Source organism: Pseudorca crassidens, chromosome 11 (assembly GCF_039906515.1).
Source record: "Pseudorca crassidens isolate mPseCra1 chromosome 11, mPseCra1.hap1, whole genome shotgun sequence".
Lineage (NCBI taxonomy): Eukaryota > Metazoa > Chordata > Mammalia > Artiodactyla > Delphinidae > Pseudorca > Pseudorca crassidens.
The window spans coordinates 20122721-20145047 of record NC_090306.1 but is presented as its reverse complement, the minus strand read 5'-3'; the positions used below and the strand labels follow the sequence as shown (position 1 = coordinate 20145047).

General features: G+C 36.5%; 2 protein-coding genes across 17 annotated transcripts in view; one reads left to right on the top strand and one right to left on the bottom strand.

The window, feature by feature from the left end:
• DNAI7 (dynein axonemal intermediate chain 7) overlaps window positions 1-16213 on the top strand; it is an 80989-nt gene extending 64776 nt beyond the window's left edge. For 11 of the 13 annotated variants that reach the window (XM_067695937.1, XM_067695938.1, XM_067695930.1 and 8 more), the window contains 5 exons: window positions 1280-1436; window positions 4233-4447; window positions 5843-6010; window positions 7973-8086; window positions 9128-9406. In XM_067695937.1, the coding sequence (XP_067552038.1) occupies window positions 1280-1436; window positions 4233-4447; window positions 5843-6010; window positions 7973-8086; window positions 9128-9406 (933 nt within the window). Of the gene's footprint in view, window positions 1-1279; window positions 1437-4232; window positions 4448-5842; window positions 6011-7972; window positions 8087-8533; window positions 8590-9127; window positions 9407-14352 lie in introns of those variants that run through there. The other 2 variants (XR_010932292.1, XM_067695939.1) reach the window with 2 other exon arrangements.
• Window positions 9900-22327, bottom strand: part of IRAG2 (inositol 1,4,5-triphosphate receptor associated 2) — an 89459-nt gene continuing 77031 nt past the window's right edge. For all 4 annotated transcript variants that reach the window (XM_067695925.1, XM_067695928.1, XM_067695926.1 and 1 more), the window contains 7 exons: window positions 16499-16646; window positions 15551-15594; window positions 13793-13855; window positions 13626-13675; window positions 13228-13329; window positions 11010-11117; window positions 9900-10143 (listed from right to left, as the gene is read on the bottom strand). In XM_067695925.1, the coding sequence (XP_067552026.1) occupies window positions 9900-10143; window positions 11010-11117; window positions 13228-13329; window positions 13626-13675; window positions 13793-13855; window positions 15551-15594; window positions 16499-16646 (759 nt within the window). The remainder of the gene's footprint in view (window positions 10144-11009; window positions 11118-13227; window positions 13330-13625; window positions 13676-13792; window positions 13856-15550; window positions 15595-16498; window positions 16647-22327) is intronic.

Genomic DNA, 22327 nt, shown 5'->3' with positions numbered 1-22327 from the left:
ATTAGGGACGTATTTCTCAATTTTTATTTTTTTTCCATTATCACCCCTCTAAGGAGTCTTTGTAGACATTTTTTTCCCAACTGCCCCCCAGCCCAAAATATTAATACCACAGATATACTGTGTATCTGCTTATATGCTATATGTGTATCTGTATTTTATACCTAAAAGAGTACAATTGTTTCATGACCCCCCAAGCTCATTTTTACCCTCTTAGGGATGATATTGCTGTTCCTTTCCCCTTCTCCCCACAAATGAGAATGCAGTTATTAGGGTGAACGTGGGGAGATAATCTGGTCTGTAGCCACTTTGAAGAATCTACTTGAATCAACTTTCCCTACCTCAGGGATAATTGAAGGACAGGGAGGAGGCCAAGAAAGACACCCTTTGGTGGAGGTAGGCCTTCAAAACTCTTTATCCATAGGAAGGTCCCACCCTGAACTGGGAATTTCAAGGATTCATCCAAAGAATTGTTGTTCTTGAATTTTGGCAGGATATCCTGATACCACCACTCCAGGCTCCCAGTTTGAGCCCAAAGTATCCTCCTTCACACCTGTTTTTCTCTCCTGCAACAAAGAGGCCTTCCTCCTTTTTTCCAAGTCCCTTTTTAATAATCTCACACGTGCCCTAGAAATTTTCCCCATCCAATTTTTTCCTCTATTTTGTAACTTTTTTTTTTTTTTTTTTTTTTTTTTTTTTTTTTTGCGGTACGCGGGCCTCTCACTGTTGTGGCCTCTCCCGTTGCGGAGCACAGGCTCCAGACGCGCAGGCTCAGCAGCCATGGCTCACGGGCCCAGCCGCTCCGCGGCATGTGGGATCTTCCCGGACCGGGGCACGAACCCGTGTCCCCTGCATCGGCAGGCGGAGTCTCAACCACTGCGCCACCAGGAAAGCCCTGTAGATCTATTTTTGACTTCGGGCACTTCTTGAAGTCATTTTGTAATCTTTGGCACATTAATTGATTTCTGTAAGTGCCAGTTATCCTCTCTGTTAAATATATGCCTTGTACAGTTACTTGGAGGGATAAAATGAATAGTTAAGTCCCAGCCAGCATAGAACCTGGCCCATAGGAGGGTTCTGAATTACATTCAAATGTGATTTTTTTTTCCTCAAATCATTATCTTTAATTTTATTGTGACATTTTGTTAGTCAATCTATAGTTAAATGTGACCAAACTGCAGTGCTTATTTAAAATAACTGTATAGCTTATTCAGCAATATTTACATCTTTAACTGTTACCAGTCAGCTTCTAACTTGGTATTATTTTGGTCATTTTTAAAAGATACTCAAAGAAGGATTACAGAAATATACATATCCTCCAGAAACGGCAGAAGACTTTGAAACAGAAAACACTTTCCCACCCATAGAGGTCATGCTTGAGGTTCATGAGAACGTAATCTTTTTTGAGAATCCCATGGTTGCAAGGTGGGATGCTGAAGGTACGGCAATGTCTTAACCAGCTTTGATAATTATGTAATGAAAAGAGATACAATAATATAAATTCTTATATCAAAGTAGGAAATGCAGCGTGTAAACTGAGTTTCTAATCTTACATATTTCTCTGCCAATTCTAGGGTCTTTGTTTTGTTTGCTCTTGATGGAAAAGAATAGGGATTGGAGTTTTTTATAACTATTAGTTGCTGAAGTGTTTATATCTGCCATATTCTCTGACAAATGTCTTTATGTTTATACAATTACGTTTTAAAAAAGAAGGAAATGAACAAAATATCAAGATAGCATAGCAAATCAAAAACAAACAAATGAAAAGCCTACTCTCTCTTGAGATGGCCAAATAATTCACACTGGAGTGATTAAAATTTGATTATTTTAATGCTAATGATTTATAAGTTGCAAAGCTTATTACAGCCAGGTACTGAGGATGTGGAGTGGGCAAATGGGAAACCTGAGAAAGAGGAAAACTAGCCACTGTATGCCTCTTTATAACTTCTGACGAATCATGGGAAGTTATTGTTTATTCAAAATGTTAAATAAATATCAGTGAAATCAGAAGTACTAACAGAAATACAAGCTAATAATTCACCAGTCATTAGCAGATACCTTATTTGGGGTTGGCAGGCTAAACTTTGAAAGGCCTCGGTCTTGTGAATTAATGTATGCACATTTTGGGCTCTTAGATGAAAGCCGAATAGCTTTGTTTTTAGTGTAGGTGAATTATTCTACATCCATCTATTTATTTGTGAAAGGGTTTACATACTAGATGATAGGTTTAGAACAGAGAAGATCACTAAAGCACAGAGCTATTACTTTATTTAGTTAATGGGGGCAGAGAATTTAGAGAATATTTTGTACTTTAAACTTTTTCATGGTTGCTACACTACTCCATATTTTTGCTTGTATAGACATAGCCACAAGACATTATTTATTCTAGAAATAATTTATATATTAAAAACAGTATATTTTTATCAATACATTAAACCATAAAGTATATCAAAATGAACATTAGGTAATTTTTTCCTTTTATGTTGCTTTTAGAGGTTTCACTTTTCCTTTCCTTTAATGGTAATGTTCCTAAGTATTTATCACATTAAAATTTATTCATACTCAATTAGTATTAGACAAGGTAAATTATCCCACATGATTCAGGGAAATACAATATGTAAAAATTGACTCTAACTACAGTAATTATACGACAGTAATCTACAACTCCAGTAATTTTTAAACCATGGGGAAACTTTTTTTGCCAGGGAATACTAGAAAGTTGAAGAATTTATTTATAGGCAATACTTAATTTTTACGTTTAAAAATTAAAATAATTTTGTTAATGTAAAAACAAAAAGAGGAATTATAAAGAACTTAGATTTCCAATATAATCGTATTTATTATATTGAATTTGAGACTCAAAAATAGTCAGTGAAACCCTCCATGTGAGAAGAGGAGAAAGTCAAGTGGGAATGAAGAGGGTGTTCTAGAAAGATAATGATTCATTCATTTGTTCCATAAATATGCTAAACAATAAGAAAGATAGAGATAAATGAGACATAGTTCCTTCTTCCAGGAGTTTTCAAAGTTGTAGGAGAGGCAGAGAGGGAAAATAATCATAATACAATGTAGTAAGGTGCTATATAATAGAAGAGCTAAGGAGCAGAACAGTGGCTGGGTCCCATCTGGAGAGTTACGGAAGGCTTCTCCTAGGGTGGAATATTGAACAGGTCCTTAAGAGACTAAGAGAACTTTCACATGTAAGTCTCATGTGGACATATGTCTTCATTCCTCTTGGGTATATCCCTAGAAGTGGAATTGCTGGGTTGAATGGTAAATTGATGCTTACCTATTTAAGAAACTTGCCAAATTGTTTTTCAGAGTAGCTGTACCAGCAAGGTACGAGGTTTCCCATTTCTCCACATCCTTGCCAACATTTGTTATTATCTGTTTTTTTGATTATAGCCACTCTAGTGGGTGTGAAATGGTAGTTTGTGGTTTTAATTTGTATTTCCCCAATGACCGGTAATGTTGAGCATCTTTTTTAATGTATTTACTATACTTTTGTATATCTTCTTTGATGAAATGTTTATGCAAATCTTTTGCCCATTTTTAAGTTGGGTTGTGTTTTATTATTGAGTTGTAAGAGACACAGAATACCACCTATTATATGATTGTATTTAATGAAAAGTCCAGAAAAGGCAAATCTTTAGAGACAGGAAGTATATTAGTAGTTGCTTGGGGCTGGTGATGGGGATGGGAATTAACTATAAACGGACATAAGAGATCTTATTTGGAGGATAATAATGTTCTAAAACTGAATAAAACTGGATGGTGATGATGGTCGTACAGCTCGCTAAATTTACTAAAAATAATCGCATACTCAAGACAGGTGAATTTTAAAGTTGTTTAAAAAGAAAGATGAAGAGAGTTTCTCTAAGAGATAAAGGAAGAGTCCTCTAGGAAGAAAGAATGGCATGTGCAGAGGCTCAGAGGTATATGATGTTGTTGCAGAAGAAGAAAAGGTGTGGCTGGAAAGAGGTCTGAGAAGTGGCAAAGGAGGAAGCCGGAAATCAGAATCAGAGCTTCATTCTAAAGGTCTCACAGCTGTGCTGAGGAGTTTGGACTTGATCCTGTAGACAGGAAGAAACTCCCAGCAAAGCTGGCTTTTTGTGGAGATTCTATTCTAAATGTGAAAAATCAATTTATACATATTGCAGTTATGGGAGTGGTTTCATTCTTATTTTTGCAGAGGAAAAAATGGAACTAATGTCACATTCTTCCTAATTATAAAGGTAAACACTGGAAAACTGATGGCATCAGCAATGTATCTTACAAATCGGAAGCCAGACTTATAACATTCAGCCTGGACACTTTTGGCCCTGTTACCTTGATTCAAGATGCTCATGTTAATATGCCATACCAGTCATGGGAGCTAAGACCACTTGATGTGAATAAAGTACTTCTGACTGTGACTACAGTATTTACTGAGATTCAAATACAAATTAAGGTAAACTGCTGTTATAGCAAGTCATGTCAAAGAACTAAATCTGTTTGATGACTGTAAGTGTGTCAAAGCAATCAATCACTGCTGATTTACATATTGAAATGTGTCTTTCATAAATCTATTTACAATATACCTTGAACTGTAATTTCTAAATGAAATATAAATTAAATAGATAGGAAATAGCATGTAATAAGTAAAGTACAAATTTGTACCCTAAAGTTACTAGGAATAGAACAATTGGTGAAGATATAAGCCTGGTTGCAGTATGACTTTCAGAGTTTTTGATCCACTCTAAAGAGGCTTCCTGATCTTATCACCTAGCCATTTGAAATCCCTTTTGAGTGCCTCCATTGCTCGTCACTCAGAAATTACACAAAAAGTAGATTTAGTGGTTGCCTGAGGCTGAGGGTGGGAATGAGGATTAACTGTAAATGGACATAAGGGATTTTATTGGAGGAATGAAAATGCTGTAAAACTGATTTATGGTGAGAGTTGCACCACTCAGTAAAGTTACCCAAAAAAATCACTGGACTGTGCACTTGGGTGAATTTTATGATATGTAAGATACACCTCATGAAAGTTGTTTTAAAAAGAGAGAGAGAGAAAAAAAAAGAGATAACCTGAAATTCCTTATGACTGTGGCAGGAAGGCTAGAATATCATCAAATTTGGCTTTTAAAGTCAGATGAGAGATGTGAACTCTGTACACCTTCAAATTGCCACTTTGCAGACATTTTTTAAAATAAATAAATTTATTTATTTATTTACTGTGGCCATGCTGGGTCTTCATTGAGGCAGTTTCAGTAGTTTGGTGCACAGGCTCTCTAGTTGCAGCACGTGGGCTCTAGAGCATGAGGGCTCAGTAGTTGCAGCATGTGGGATCTTAGTTCCCTGACCAGGGATTGAACCCGGGACCCCTTCACTGGGAGCATGAAGTCTTAACCACTGGGCCACCAGGGAAGTCCCGCCACTTTGCAGACTTTAAAACTGGATAATAATTTTGCATTATTATGTTAAAATTTTATTATATATGTATAAAAAATTATGATCCTTAAAAGTTGCAACATGATTGCTGTCAAATAGCTATTATATATCAATATGAACACATGTAGTATTCTTAGATCATAATTTATAAAGTAGGAGACCTGAGAGATCCTTCAGTTCAGTCCCTGGATTGCTCAGATGAGCCCAAGAAGAGTTGATAAACTGCTTAAGGTAACGTGGAGACTTTGCAGTGGAGCTTTTGGGTCAGGCCTAAAACATTTCTGTCCTGCATTCTTTTTAATATAGGATTTTGTTTTAATAGTGTAAAGAACCTAAAACAGCTGGACCTAGAATGATAATGAGGTAATAGTTTCTTTAACTTGTATAAGTGCTTCTTTTTTCTTATTGAAACTAGGAAAACCTCTGCATGTTAGCGTCCATCAAACTAAATAACCAAAAGCATTCCTCTATTTTGGAAGAAAAGTGGATGACTCCTGTTTCTTTCATTATTGCTTTGAAAGAAGCTGGACTGAATATCTTCCCTACTGGACACTCTCACTTTTATGTTGTTATAAACTATAAGGTAAGAATGAATCTTTCCAAATTTAATGTGCTGGACATTTAGAATGTTAGCAAGTATTAAATTTTATATAAATCTTAAGGTACACCAATGGTTTTCTATATTCACTTATATAAGATTATAGTTAGAAAGGAAGGAATAAATAGCATGACCAGAAATCCAGGGTTCTCTCAAATTTAATAATCTATTGTATGATCTTCATAATGACACATGGAGCGTAACCACAGCTGGTCAGTTTAGTGCAAAGGTAGAGTCTGAGCAACTTCGCATTTCCTATGCTTTCTTTCTCCTTCCAGACTGGATACATGTAAGAGTTCTTAAAAGAGTAAATGACTCAGCAGTTTCCCAAATATGATAAGTCAGGCAAAATTAGACATACAAGGACCACCAAACCCACTTCCTTCTATTTCTCGACAGAGCCTCCCTGTCTACGTACAGCTTCATATGACGCATAAGTTTAGTTAAATGAGATCCTTCCATGTTAAACTGCGAGCTCCTTGAGGGGGGTGGCCGTTTCTTAATCAGCTTTGATTCTTCTAGCACCAAGCCTATTCCTAGAATACAATAGATGTTTAGCAAATATTTATGATGCATGAATGGAGACAGAGTGGCTTCTAATCATGAAAGGTGTTTTGGGCAGAAGAGTTCTATACTCAAGAACAAGTTTATAATATACCAGAAAATGGCAATATAGGTAGACACAACACTTGAAAATAATCCTGTCAATAAGAGTGCATACATATATGCGTAGGGAAAAAAAACCAACCTTAGTTTTAGTAACTCAAATTGCCAGTTACTCTACAAATGCTGAATGTCATATACTAGTCATCTTTTCAGAATATTATACTCAAGACTTTTTTTTTCTGAACACCTATATTCTAGACACTGTTTTAGATGCTTAGGAAACAGTGAATAAAACACAGGTCCCTGCCCTTGTGGAGCTTACATTCTAGTTGAGGGAGGCAAAAATAAACAACAAACATAATAAACAAAATTATCTTATATGTCAAAAGGTGCCAAGTGGTATGGAAAAGGAAAGTTACAATACCAAATAGGGTGTAGGGGGAGAGGGGTTCAATAAGGAGACAAGATTTGAGCAACGCTTCAAGGTGGGGAATTTAGCCAAGTTGATATCTCTGGAAGGATATCAGCTTCCAGGTGGAGAGAAGACCTGGGGAAAGAGCCCAGAGGGTGTGGCCTGATGTGTTTGAGGATGGGAGGGACAGCAAGGAGGCCGGGGTGCCGAGAGAGCAAAGGGAGAAGAACAGGGGATAAGGTCAGAGAGATAATGGGGTGTACGGGGGATGTCAGACCACAGAGGCCCTTGTGGAGCATTGTTAGGACTTTGGATTCTACTCTGAAAAGGGAAGCCATTGCCCCGTTTTGAGAAAGAAGTCATGTAATCTTACATTTTATTTTTTTAATATTTGAATTTTAATTTATTTTTTAATAGTTTTTAAAATTTTTTATTGGATTATAGTTGATTTACAATGTTGTGTTTCTGCTCTACGGCAAAGTGAGTCAGTTATACATATATACATATATTCACTCTTTTTTAGATTCTTTTTCCATATAGGCCATTACAGAGTATTGAGTAGAGTTCCCTGTGCTGTACAGTAGGTCCTTATTAGTTATCTATTTTATATATAGTAGTATGTATATGTCAATCCCAATCTCCCAGTTTATCCCTCCCCCCCACTTTTCCTCCCTTGTTAACCATAATTTTGTTTTCTACATCTGTGATTCTATTTCTGTTTGGTAAGTAAGTTCATTTGTACCATTTTTTTAGATTCCACTTATAAGTGATATCATATGATATTTGTCTTCTCTGTCTGATTGATTAACTTCAGCTGACTTACATTTAAATGGATCTGTGTTGAGACCAGACCAGACTGTAGGGGGCCAAGGATGGAAGGGAGACTAGAGAGGCTCTACGATCAACTCTATTTGTTTGTATATTGACAGCTTCCTTTGGTAGAAGTGAAAGCTTATCGACAAATGGCCCTGTTAAGTTCTGCTTTTGCGTTTGGTTGGAGCAAGTGGAATACAGTATGCAATTCTGACAAAGTTGTATTTCAGGTATAGTATGCAAAAACCCCATTAAACTATTTTGTGCTCCAAAAGAAGATACTCAAAAGCTAAATGAATGTAGACCATGGTTTCTCCTTTTAAAAAGGTGAAAAAGATTAACATTCAAAATGGAGTTTTACAACTTCATTTTCTTTAATTTTGTCAAAAATATAAAACCAGGGCTTCCCTGGTGGCGCAGTGGTTGAGAGTCCGCCTGCCGATGCAGGGGACGCAGGTTCGTGCCCCGGTCCGGGAAGATCCCACATGCCGCGGAGCGGCTGGGCCCGTGAGCTATGGCCGCTGAGCCTGCGCGTCCAGAGCCTGTGCTCCGCAACGGGAGAGGCCACAACAGTGAGACGCCCAAGTACCGCACAAAAAAAATAAATAAATAAAACCAAACGATGTAAAGGTTATACTTTCATTGTCCATTATGGTATCAAATGCTCTTGATTTCAGGCTTAGAGACCTTATCTCTCTTTACATCAACTGAAGAACAAATGTCAGCCTTTCACGTGAATATATCATCTATGATTCACAGACTTTCTCCTCTGAGAGGGTTAGGCCTCCAGTTTAACTTTCTGGCACATTTCCTACTGCCTGATAAAGAATGTATCTTATCAAATTCTACACGATGACTGATGAATATTTTAGCATAAATGAGCCACCATATTTATTTATCTTGTTTATTGTGTGTTTCTCCTATTACAATATAAGCTCCTTGAAGACAAGGTTTTTATTGTTGCAGTTGTTACTTATTAATACGTTTAGTTATTTTTTCTTTGTTGTTGTTTTATCCCCAGCACCTAGAAGAGTACCTGACACTTGAAGCCATTCAATAAATATTTTTAAGGAATTAATACATTTTGATAAGTTCCATAAACACCAAGATATAAACAGTTTCATGCTTTAAAAAAAATGGGACATTAAGACTGTTTCTTTTTATCTTAGCAATTCAGGGAACTCAACTGAGCCCTTCAAATAAAATACTCTACTGTCAAAATACCCAATAAAAGAGGAACTATTAACATATTTTTCTTTCTTTTTCTTTAGGTGAGGGAACACCTTCCTAAAGAAGAACCCATTCAGAATCCTAATTGGACCCTTTTAATGTTTAATGGTGACAGGGCACAAAGCCTCAAAATCAATGAATCCAGTGATGCATTCTCTGAAGCCCTTAAAGAAGAAACTGAGTTTCATTCTACTTTATATCACATGGTTAAGGATTTTGCTTCTAAAGAAGCAATGAAGAAAGTTAGGTGTTCCAGCTGCCAGTTTGTTGACTCTGTATGCCACATGCTACTCTCAACTAGATTACTCAGCTATTCTTAATCCCCACTGATAAATTTTATTCAGTATGAAGAATGAAGCAACTTGGAGAAAAATCCGGTATTTCTACAATAAAGTGTAATGAGTGGATATATGCCAAATAGGCTGTTAAAATGATCTAATCAGCATTTTACACTCAAATTTTACTTTCTAAGAATTAGGGTTTTTTTCCTTATGCATATGTGACCTACTGAGACTTCCAACATTCACTGTATGAAAATTTGAATGGTTCTTTATTTCAATAAATTTTAACAAACAATAATATCTCCTCCTCAAAAAGCTCATTAAAAAAAATCATATAGGTGGGCTTCCTCCCCATTGTATTTTAGTTAGGAAGGTAATCACAAAAAGAGGGAATATAAAATATCTTACAGTCATTCTGAGAACCTCTGGTTCCATGCTATAATTTCCCAGCTAAAAGCTACTAATTTACAAAGTTCAGATACTGAAACTTTAAAAATCAAGATTAGCATTAGCACATTAGGATGTGCTGCAGTCACACTGGCGGTGGCCCATTGTGTTGGAGTCTGGTAAATGGCCACAAGATATGTTCTAGAGACATCCAGGAGTCCCCGTCCTGTGTGGGAGCAGCATCCACAGACTTCTGGAAAAATCGGCCTGTGAAGAAGCTCATCAATGCCGCGAATAGTACAATGAACGCGACAGAAAGCCAGAGTGCCTTACTGGCCTCTCTGATGGAAGTCTTGAGATTTGTTGCCCAGGAAGCTATTGTGTTATAACTACAAGGAAAACACAAAGTCAGCATGTAATCTGTTATTAGAAACACTCCTTTTGTCAACAATAATCAAGTCATGCGTCTGCCCTGCATAATTCCACCAACACCCCCTCATAATAAGCTACATAGTATGATCTAGCCTCTTGGCTTTGGCCACAATCTGCTCCCCACACCCCTTATAATTTTTAGAATTAAAGAAATGATGTGCTAAGGTAAGAATCTGAAAATTATGTGATTTAGGCATTACTTAACTCCTAACAAGTACATTTGAGTATTAAGTTCATTTTTTCAATCAGGTAAGGCAATTTATATTCCTGGGGTAGAAGAAATAATGTTATTCATTGGGTAGAGCAAGATATATGTACTTATAAACATGTCACTTATTTCTCACCATACCCTGGACTTTTGCTGTACTGAAACCCTAAAATTCCTTTTAGAAACACCCACCAAAAAAGATTACAGCATCATATAAGTCTTTGAAATAGTTAACTATGTGTTTTACATGTGCTAATTCATTTACTCATGACAGCAAAGACATAGGTACTATTATCATCTCTATTTTACAGGTGAAGAAATCAGTGCTCAAAAATGGATGAACTTGCCCAGGTCACACAGAGTCAGAGAGCTAATTCAAGCCTGGGCCATCTGGTTCCAAGGCCAAGTTCTTAACACTGTGAACTCACCTGCCTCTTGTAGTTCGTAGGTTCAGGGATAATTGTTAAACACCATATGGAGTTTGTTATTCATCTTAAGTTTAACATTTTGAAAGGTCTTTTAGTAAAGTAATTTGATTAAGATTAATTCTGCTAACCCTGCCTTACCTTTCCCCATTCCACCAAAATGGTATCATTTAGCAAGTAGACAACTTACATTGAAAAGACATCCCATTTTGATGGATTATTTTTCTTTTCAGAAAGACTTGGCTTTCTTGTCCTTTCTACTGTTTCTTCTTCAGGTGGTTCTGAGTCATCTTTAGTTCTGTAAATAAATATTGTTTTTAAATATTAAACTATGGATAATGTGCTATGATCATTTATAAGATACTGCTAAATTTTCCTGTATTACTAAGGAAGCTTGCAGATATTCATTTTGCTTTAGAAAGATTTGATAAATAGTAATTCTAAAAGTCAAATCACCAACTTTATATTTTTAACCATTTATAGGAATTCAATTTTCTTTTCTTTCTTTCTTTTTTTTTTTTTTTTTGCGTTATGCGGGCCTCTCACTGTTGTGGCCTCTCCCGTTGCAGAGCACAGGCTCCGGATGCGCAGGCTCAGCGGCCATGGCTCATGGGCCCAGCCGCTCCGCGGCATGTGGGATCTTCCCGGACTGGGGCACAAACCCGTGTCCCCTGCATCGGCAGGCGGACTCTCAACCACTGCGCCACCAGGGAAGCCCAGGAATTTAATTTTTTAAAGTAACTTTCTGTATTTAGAAAAATAGCAAATGTTTGTTGTAGAAAATTGGGATGCTAGCCAAAGAACAAATAAAAAGGGGAGATTTACAAAGAACATGTGTAAGTTAGTCAATTCTCACCACTCATAATTAACCACTGTTGTTACTGTGATTTTCCTTCTCAGCATGTGCGTGTGTGTGTGTCTGTGTGTGTATTAGTAACTACACTTTAAAAAGCAAATGTGGATGCTATATTTCTCCGTGTATTTTTCATTCAACGTATCATAAAATTTTTCTCATTAACAATTGATTTTACTCTTTTTTCTGTAGGTTTTTTGAGCAGTGCTAAAGTGGAATAACGTCAAAGTGTCATTTCTTCTTTCTCTAAAAAATCTTAATACTTTTAAACATGTTTATGAAGATATGTTTGGTATAAAACTACCTAAAATAAACTATTAGTGGTCAGTGAGCTGGGAAGTAGCAAATGGGTTGACTGTATTTAGATAAAATCATATTATCTAAAGAGGGGTCCTTTACCTGAACAAAACTTGTTTCATGTTCATGTTCCATGTTTCATGTTCACTGATGAGTCCCTAGTTGGATTTGAATATTGAAATCCCAAACTTACAATCCCCTCACAACTGCCAAAGGGAATTGTGTCTCAAAGTTTTTTGTTTTTCAGTCAAACACCTACAGGGAATGCATGTGATAGATTTTAGTTTGGTTTTTAAAGGCAACAAAGCCCAAAAGCCAGAATTCTTGTAGGATTTTCAAGGTTTCAGTCTTCGTTTGCGAAAACTTTGCAGTAGAAATCATACCATACTGACAAAAATTTAAAAATAGATTATAATCTTTTCAAGGCAACTCTTGATTTTTTTTTAACCCAGATTAGAAAATATCCATTATGTTAACTCTTAAATCTAAAAAGAGTTCAGTACATGCAATTAGACTCCCAGGATTATTTAAGGAAAAAGTAAAGGCTTTGAGGGTAGGAACTATGTCTTTTTCATCTTTATACCTCTTAAGCTTGAGCGTAGTGTGTCTCACATAACAGGCACGCAATGAACGTGTTATAAAATCAACATAAAATCATTTCATTAAGATCTCTACAGACGAGGAAACTGAGACCAAATAATGCTAAGCAGTTTGTCCAATGTCACCCAAGGATTTAGGGGCAGCATTTCTTCTCCCTCCCTCTTGCCCTCTACCTTTCATTATAGGAGTATATTTTATTTGTTTAACTTGCTAGAGATAGCAATGTAGAGTTTTATGTTTCCCCTCGTCTTCATTTACTTAAAGGGAAGACATGTATATATAATGCGCATATATTACATATTACATTATATGTTGTAAATAATTCATCTAAGTAGATGAAAAGTTTATTTCTGTGGCTCTTCGTTGACCTTTCCCCCTGATGACAAGAAACCTATACAGGAAAAAAATTCTCTTCACATATCTGGCAAATTCCAGGTTCTTTTCTAACTTAAGACCTCAAACCTTGAAGTACTGAGTGCTATGAGAGTGAATGTATTAGCAAGTAACATTTATATAGTACTTTATAGTTCACAAAAGTCTTAAACAATGAATGATCTTTTTGATGATGCAGCATTGACCTCATCTCCACAGAATAAAACTGATCCCCACTCTTTATGCCCGGCACATCAGGTTAATAAACACATCAAGCTTCACCTACTTCAGTTCACATTTTTCTTCTTCAGCATCTGCCCAGGAATAGGTGCTAATAAATCGATGTAATGAGGGACGGTGTTCACTCTGCTTTGACCCCAAAATACGCCTAAATAAAAATGATTATAGCCACTTGTCAAATCAAATACTTCTGTAGCCATTACCAACTTATTTCCCACTACCTAAATCAATACAAAAATGATACATTCTTATTTTTTCCTTGGCATATTCATATAATGCTTATTTCATAAGAAATAATTTCATGAACATATGCCAGTTTTTATAATTATTCTGCATATACTCCATGCAAATCAAATGTTACTATATCACTTATTTCAAACATTTACTTTAGCCCAGTTATAAAACAGTAAGGTTCCCAAAGAGCAACCAGAAAATTACACTTACCAACTGCTTGACCTCCTACTGAATCGGTCATTATTTTCCATCCCAGCCACCTTTAAAGTTCAGATGTTAAGGAAATAATAAAATATGAATTTAGTGTAGTAAATTTATATTTCTGTCATATGGAAATAAATTTGCTTTTGACTAAGAACACTTAGGGATTTGCTTACCATTCCTGCATTTCCAATATTTCTGGGCAAAGAGGCAATGGTCACTCTTCGAAGAGAAGATGGCTACCCAAAGGGGGAAAATGTACACTTAGAAAATTCTCAATGTTTTATCCTTGTATGAAACACTGATGGGTATTCTTGAATGTACACATCCATGTACTTGATCACTGATGAGTTAAACGGGAGACATATTTTCAAGGATTTTGTTATGGCCAAATTGCCTTCCAGAAATATTCTGCCAATTTATATTCTACCTTCTCCAACAATGGATAATTTTTGCCAATCAAGTAAGGAACATAAGACTTTCTGTTTAGGTTTCCAGTAACACTGAACACTGTTTTCCTATGCCAAATAACCCTGTATGTATCTGCTCTGAGAACCACCTGTTTATGATTTTTGCCTATATTAATTTTGTTAATGATATTTCTTGGCAGAATTTTTTTATTGTTAATGTAGCCAAACCTTTTCATCTCTTTCTCTCTCTCTCTCCTTTTTTTTTTTTTTTTTGTTATCTTTGGTTTGGTTTGGTTTGGTTTTTGGCCACATCATGTGGCATGCAGGATCTTAGTTCTCTGACCAGGGATCGAACCCGTGCCGCCTGCAATGGAAGCGTGGAATCTTAAACACTGGACCACCAGGGAAGTCCCTCATCTCTTCCCCTCTTTTGCTATCATTTCTTTTATGCTTGGAACGGTTTTCCCCAACTCAAGAGGAGATAAATATGCACCTATTTTAGGGATTTTTTTTCATGGTTTCATTTTTTCCATTTAATACATTTAAGGATGAGTATGACATTATAATGAATGGATGTGTTTATACCTCAGCCTTCAGATTTGTACAGGAGAATGTTATATTTTGTGGCTCTTCACATTTAAATAAGTAGAACTTCAGGAAATAAACTGAAGAAGTTTTATGTGAATACTTTTCTTAAGCCACCATTTCTAATTTATTTTTATAGGTTAGTTGAACATCAAAAATATCAAATTGTGGTCCAAAATCCTGGGTTCTAATCATGATTCTGTCACTACAGGATCATAACTAATCACTTAACTTCTGTGAAAGTTAATTTCCTCATCTGTGAAAAAGATTTGGATGGAATGATTTTAAAGTCCCTTGCTCAAAAATTCAGTGAAATCTTGATTTTCAAACTGACAGAAACTGCTGGTTGACTTTCAATATCCCGTTTTCCCCTTCTACTTAGTAACAAACCCCACTAATTTTTAGTTAGGCATACAGCCTCCAGAATAAAAGCTGTTTTCATCTTATTTCCAACAAAGAATGAAAAGGGAAATGTTATCTGGGACTTCTAGGAAGTGTCTTCAGAGGTAGAGAGAACACCTGTTCTCGCTTCTTCCTTTTTCTTGGAGCAGGACTCAACATAATGACCAGGACTTGGTACCCAGAAATGACAAAGCTATCTTAGACTATGAGATGGAAGCAAAGTGCTGAGGTCAATGACTCGGCAAGAGAGACGGGGACTGGGATTTTGTGAAGCTGTTGGACTGCTTATTCCCAACTTTAGTTTCACATGAGAGAGAAACTATCGTTATACTGGCTTTCCTCTCGCTGCCAGGCAAACTTAATTGATGTACAAATATTGCAAGAAGTACAAAAGCGTACATATATAAACACACATGTATATATACATAACACATATATATGAATTAAAATCACTGTTGTTTTACGATTTAAAGTCATGTTGCTTCAAGTAATATTTTAAAACCATCTCAGCTATAACATATGATAGACATTTGTTACCTTAGAGTTTAGAGAAGCTGAACGTTTTTTAATTTGGCAGTCACCTGAAAGGGAAAACACATTTGTGTATTTTTGGAATTACATGTGCAATTTAACGCAACGGTCTTAATTCTTTACAAAGAAAAGCAATGGTTGGAAAATATTTAAGACCCTAGAGACTACTGAGCAATATAAATATCTGGTTATAATTTATTTGGTGATTCACAACGTTAGTAATCTGAACCAATGGAATACAGTCCTCTGTGTCACTGCCAATGTCCACCATGCCTGCCTAGCAGAGGGGGCACTAAATGAATGTCTGCTGAATCAATGAGTCCAAAATTACAGATCAGAAGATCATCACATGTTATTACTTTTCAAGAAGAGGGAACAGAATCATTAAAATGAAAATTCTGCCTATAGACATTCATACTGTCTATTTAAAATAAAACTATAAGGTTCATATAAGCCTTCTGTTAAGATATTCTCCATGGTCTCAGATGTCTCCCTATTTTCCAATCTATTGATCAGCTTACCCTGTCACAGTCCTTCCTTGTTCGAGGGATACAAAACCATTGTTGATAAGAGTGGTTCATTTATGCTACTGTGCCTTGCTTTATGTGTGGAGAAAAAGCCAATTCTAACATATCCTAAGTAAGACAACACTGGGGTCAACTCAATGAGTTGGAGTTATATTCGCTCATGTCATCATTTTAATGAAATCTTGGTGTCTACCATAAAATCCATCTTGTCTCCTAATTTGTTTTCTAACTGACATCTTACTCTGGGCTATATAAATAACAGGAATGAGTCATTTCTTATATTCTATATATCATATCCTTCTAATATAATCTTAACATAAGGGTCTTATACTAAGGACATTATATAATAAGAATTAGTAAGAGAGAGAATGAAAAAGAAGAAAGTTAGAAAGACATAACTGATACAATTATCTTAAACTTTTATTACCTTCATCTTCAAGAGGGTTAAAAGTCCTTTCATTTTGCAAAAGAACCTGTTTTAGTTCTTCTAATTCAGCATGTTCTTTGGCATACATTCTCTTCAGATTTTCTACATGCTGAATCATCACTTCGACGGCTTTACTAACCCGGCTTTCCTAGCAGGAAAAAAAAAAAGAACAAATTTAGGGCTTCCCTGCTGGCGCAGTGGTTGAGAGTCTGCCTGCCGATGCAGGGAACACGGGTTCGTGCCCTGGTCCGGGAAGATCCCACATGCCGCGGAGCGGCTGGGCCCATGAGCCATGGCCGCTGAGCCTGCGTGTCCGGAACCTGTGCTCCGCAACGGGAGAGGCCACGACAGTGAGAGGCCCGCGTACCGGAAAAAAAAAAAAAAAAAAGAGCAAATTTACATTGAAAATACTATTCTTGATACCCAGTTAAAAGACAGTGAATGAGACACATGCACTTACCTTCACTCCATCCTTAAATCCTACAAAAATGACAAGGGATTTTTTTTAAGGCATGAATAGACAAGGGTAAATAGAACGGAAGAGGATATAACAAATTTTTGAACACCTGCCAAGTAGAAGGGCCGGTGGTAAATGTCTAAGACCTGAAAAGCTGAACCCTTAAAAAAGCAGTAAGAAAAGCCTAGAAGCCACGTGGGTTATACCACAGAAAGCTGCAAATGCTCAGGAATTAGTGGTGCCTTTGGAATTAAGCTTGGAGATAGAACAGAAGAAATGGTTGAAAATCTGTAAAAAGTGATTAGATCCACAGATCCCCTCCCTTACTCAGGTCAGCTGAGCCCCTCTACCACTTTGGTGAAAGACTACAAAAGCTGGCTATCTAGAGAGAGTTAACCAGAGTGTCTGTGGATTGAGCGGTAACAAATAGTTGATGGTGAGTGGATCATACAGAAAAGAATAGATTTAAGCAAAAGTCTATATATATATTGAATCTAGAGATATGGAGCCTTATTCTTCCAACTATCAAACACTTGTAGCCAAGCTTATACTCTCAAGACTGGCAGTTGGAAGACTTTTCTCTGAGGAATCTAACATTGCAAGATGACAGTCTTAAAACTACCAACGTTAAGAGTACCCCAGTGACACAACCTAGCTTGTGTGAAGCTCAGAGCCAAAAAGAAACGTCCCCACCCAACATATACAGAGCTCCCAGTCAGCTGTATAGTGGGTCATCACTAGTCAGAGGAAAGCCTCTAGCCTGAGAAAAGGAAATCAAAACAAAAAGAAAAAAACTAAAATTTCAATGAAACTATCAATATCTTCAGAAAAGTAAGAATAAGTATTGCATCTATGAAATAAGAACAAGATATTAAAAAGCAACATTCTGAGAATTTTAAAAGTCTGGAAATTAAAAATATGATTAAAAAAATATGTAACTTAAGAGTTTCAAGATAAGGTTAAGGAAATTTCTCTGAAACTAGATCAAAATGACAAAAATGTAGAAAACAGACAAGAAAGGACCAGTTCAGGGGAAAGGAATTCAAGAAGTATAGAAAATGTAGAAAAATTCCATCAAATGTAGAAAAGGAAACAGTTCAAGAAAATCTCTGAACTCAAGAAATAACTTTCCAGCTTCGGACCTAAAACAGTGGTTGAAAATAAACCCATGCCAAGGAAGGACAGTAGGGGTAAGAGGATATCCTAAAAGCTTCTGGAAAGTAAAAAGGGGTTTTAAACAAAAGTTCAGGGGTCAGAATGGCATCAAAGTTTGATAGCAACTCCAGAAGCTAAGAAGAAGATGAAAAATTATGAAGGAAATGATTTCTAATCTAGAATCCTTCACCCAGCTACCGTAAAGACATAAAGAATAAAGCCATTTTCAGTTATATAACATTTTAAAAAGTTTACCTCCCAGGTATTCTTTCCCTCAGAAAAACGCGTGAGATGTTCCACCAAAATAAAAAAGTAAGCCAGCAAAGAAGGAGGTATGGGATTCAGGAAATGGGATTCAACTCAAGAAAGAAGTGAAAGAAATCTTCATTTAAGAATTCCTAAGACTTTTGTGTTGAGCCTGAAGAACAGACTTACAGGTCAAAAATCTCTGGAAGCAACATCTCAATGAAGAAATTGACAGAATACCTGATGAGTCTGAATGTATTGTGAGATCTAGACTCCCTGGGAGAGGCTAAGAATAAATTAGAGATAAGTAAATAGAAAACTAAGCATAACAATCATGGCAAAGGAAAATGATTAACTCCACGAAGAACATGAACATTGTGCAAAGAAGGAAAAGACATCATAACAGACTACTGTCTCTGCTATGAATAGAATTTACACGGGCATAATAATGTTTACAGATAATATAGATCTAATATTATTCATCCACTTTTTTTAATTAAAACTTTTTATTACGATAATTTCAACAGACACAAAAAGTAGACAATAAGCCCACACATATCTATTAACCAGTTTCAAGAACCACTAACATTTTGCTATATGAGTTTCATCTCAAGTTTTGAATGCTATTTCTTTTTAAGTACAGGTGATGGACATGATGTGGTTTTACTCATAAACATTTCAGTAAGTATCTAAAAATATATATATATATAGGAGTGTGTTGTCTTAAATAACCACAATGCCATGATCACGTCTAACAACATTAACAGAAACATCTTATCATCTAATCCATATTCAAATTTCCCCAATTGCCTCAAAAACATCTATTTACAGTTTTGTTTGAATTGGAACCTGACAAAATACATTCATTGTATTTTTTCTTTTTTTTTATATTGATGTGTAATTCACAATATAAAATTTACTATTTTAAAGTGAACAATTCAGTGACATTTAGTACATTCACAATGTTGTGCAACCACCACTTCTATCTAGTTCCAAAACATTTTTATCACCCCAAAGTAAACCCCCACACCCACTAAGCAATTACTCCCCACTCACCCCTCCCCACCAAAACCTAGCCAATACCAATCTTCTACCTTTCTCTAAAGATTTACCCATTCTAGATACTATATATAAATAGAATTATACAATATGTGACCTTTGTGTCTAGCACCTATAGTTTGCATAAATTCTTCCAGATTCATCTACACTGTAGCATGTATTAACACTTCATTCCTTTTAATAGTTAAATAATATATTAATAATATGATAATAATATTGTAATTTCCCCACATTCTTGTCAACACTAGTTATTTTCCTTCTTCCTTCCTTTCTTTTTCTATTATTATAGCTATCCTAGTGAGTGTGAAGAGGTATATCATTATGGTTTTGATTTTCATTTCCCTAATAATTAAGCATCTTTTCATGTGCTTATTGGCCATTTGTATATCTTCTTTAGGGAAATGCCTATTCAAGTCTTATTTGCATTTTTTTAATTGGGTTGTTTCTCTTTCTGTCAAGCTGCAAGCGTTCTTTATATATTCTGGATACTAGGCCCTTATCAGATATATGATCTTCAAATATTTTCTTCCATTCTGTAGATTATCTTTTCACTTTCTTGATAATGTCCTTTGATACACAAAAGTTTTTAATTTTGAAGAAGTCCAATTTATCTATTCTTTTGCCATTGCTTTTGGTGTCGTATAATCCCTCATTTAACAAAAACTTTTTGAGTACTTGCTATGCACATTTTAGGCATTGAGGAGACAAGCAGTGAGCCATACAGACACATATTCCTGCCTTCATGGAGCTTATATTCTAGTGGGAGGAGGTAGACAACAAATAAGACGTCAGTAAAACATAATAGTATGCTAAAATGTGATCAGCATTATGAAAAAAGACAGGGAAAGGGAGGATGAGAAGCTCTGGGGTGGAAGGGGTTGAAATTTTACAAGGGAGCTCAGGTGGTCAGCTGGGCTATTCTATGAAGGTGACAGTTGAACAAGACTTGGAGAAGGTGAGGGCTAAGACATGTGGACACCTAGAGGAAAAATATTCTAGGCATAGGGAACAGCTAGGACTGGGGGCCTGAGTTGGCAGCATGATGAACAGAAACGAGTCCCGTGTGGCTGGCGTGCAATAACCCAGGAAGACAGTCACAGAAAATAAAGCCCAAGGGGTAAGAAGGCAGGGGAATCATGTAGATCTTTCTAAGCCATCATAAGGACTTTGGCTTTTATTCTGAAAAAAATGAGGAGCCACTTGAGGGCTGTGAACCAATAAGTAACATGAAAAAAAGAAGAGTAGCATGTCCTGGCTTAAGTTTTAAAAGGATTATTCTGGCTGTTTTATTGAGAAGCGACTATGGGGGTGGGGTGGGGATTGGATTTAGATGGAGACAAGAAGACCATGTAGGAAGATATTGTAGTAATCTGGGAAAAAAAATAGAATGGTGGCTTAGATTAAGGTGGTAGCTGTGGAGAGGGAAATGAGTGGTTGAATTCCAGACATGTTCTGATGGTAAAGTAAATAGGATTGTCCATAGGATTAGATGTGGAGTGTGAGAGAAATGTGTTGAGAATTATCCCCAAGGTTTTCCAGCCCCAGCAGCTGGAAGGACAGAGTTGCCCTTTACTGAGGTAAGGAGACTATGTGTGGAACAGTTTTTGGAGGGACTGTCAGAAGTGTATTTTTGGATGTGTTAAGCTTAAATTGTTTATCAAACTTCCAATCTACATCAACAGTAGCAGGTTCTAGTCTGAAACTCATGGCAGAGGTTTGGGATAAGTGTGTGAATTAGGGAGTCATTAGTTGACTACATAGGATAGTATGGGGATTGAGTGACGATGGAAATCAGACGTGCACAGGTGAAGCCCTGGGGCCCATCAAGATTAAGAGGGCTGGGAGAAAGGGTGGGACCCGTAAAGGAGTCTGGAAGGGATTGCTCCATGATGTAGAGAGAAGGACCAGGGGACTGTGGTACCTGGAAACCAAGGAGGAGAGTGTTTCCAGGAGGAGGAAGAGCTCAGCCGTGTTGAATGTAGCAGACAGGTTAAGGAAAATTAGTAGGTTAAGGCTGACTAGAATATGTTTCAGAGAGACTGGGAGGAGAGAAATTGGAAACAGCACAATTCTGTTGAGGAGATTTGCTTAAAATGGGAACAGAGAAACAGGGTGGTGGAGAAAGAGTGAAAGATTGTTTTGTTTGTTTAGTGTTATTTTTCCTGTCTTAAAAACAACGTATTTGTGTGTTGATGGGAATGATTCAGTAGCGTGGGGAAAAACTGGAGATGGAAGAATGCAGGGAGAATTGGGGCCCAAGATTCTGAGTAATTTAGAAGGGATGAGATCTTATATACACGTGGGATGGTTAGCCATGGATAGGATGAGAGACAACTCATCTTTCGTACCAGGAAGGAAGGCAATGTCAAGGGTTTAGGTGCTTGTAGGTTCAGAGCTTTTGGCAGGTCCCTTCTGATTGCCTCAACTTTCTTACTGAGTTAAGAAGCAAAGTCATTATTTGACAGAGAGAGAGGGGAGGACATGATGGTGATTTGAGGAGAAAGGAGAAAGTGTGAAAGATGGGAAGCCCCAAGGACCACTTGAGGTTTGTGATGAATTTCAAAAGAACTCAGTCAGCACAGAGGTGTGAGGTTTTCCAGCTATGCAGGTATAATCAGGTGGAGAAATGGATTTAAAACAAGTTGTAGATTTTCCTAATGATTAAAAGAAAACAAGAGAAGGAAAAGTGTTGAGGGTTCATGCAAGGGAGCTAATGTTGTGTTTGACCATGGAATTTAAGCTTGGTTAGGAAAGAAGAGAGATCAACAATAAGGTGAAAGACAGTGAAAAGGTGTGAGGGGGAACGATTGATAAATAAATTTTCATCTTTGTAGTAGGAAACCAATAAATATCTAAAACTGAATCACTTGGTGACAGTATAAGCATATTATTTGGAGATATGAATATTAATA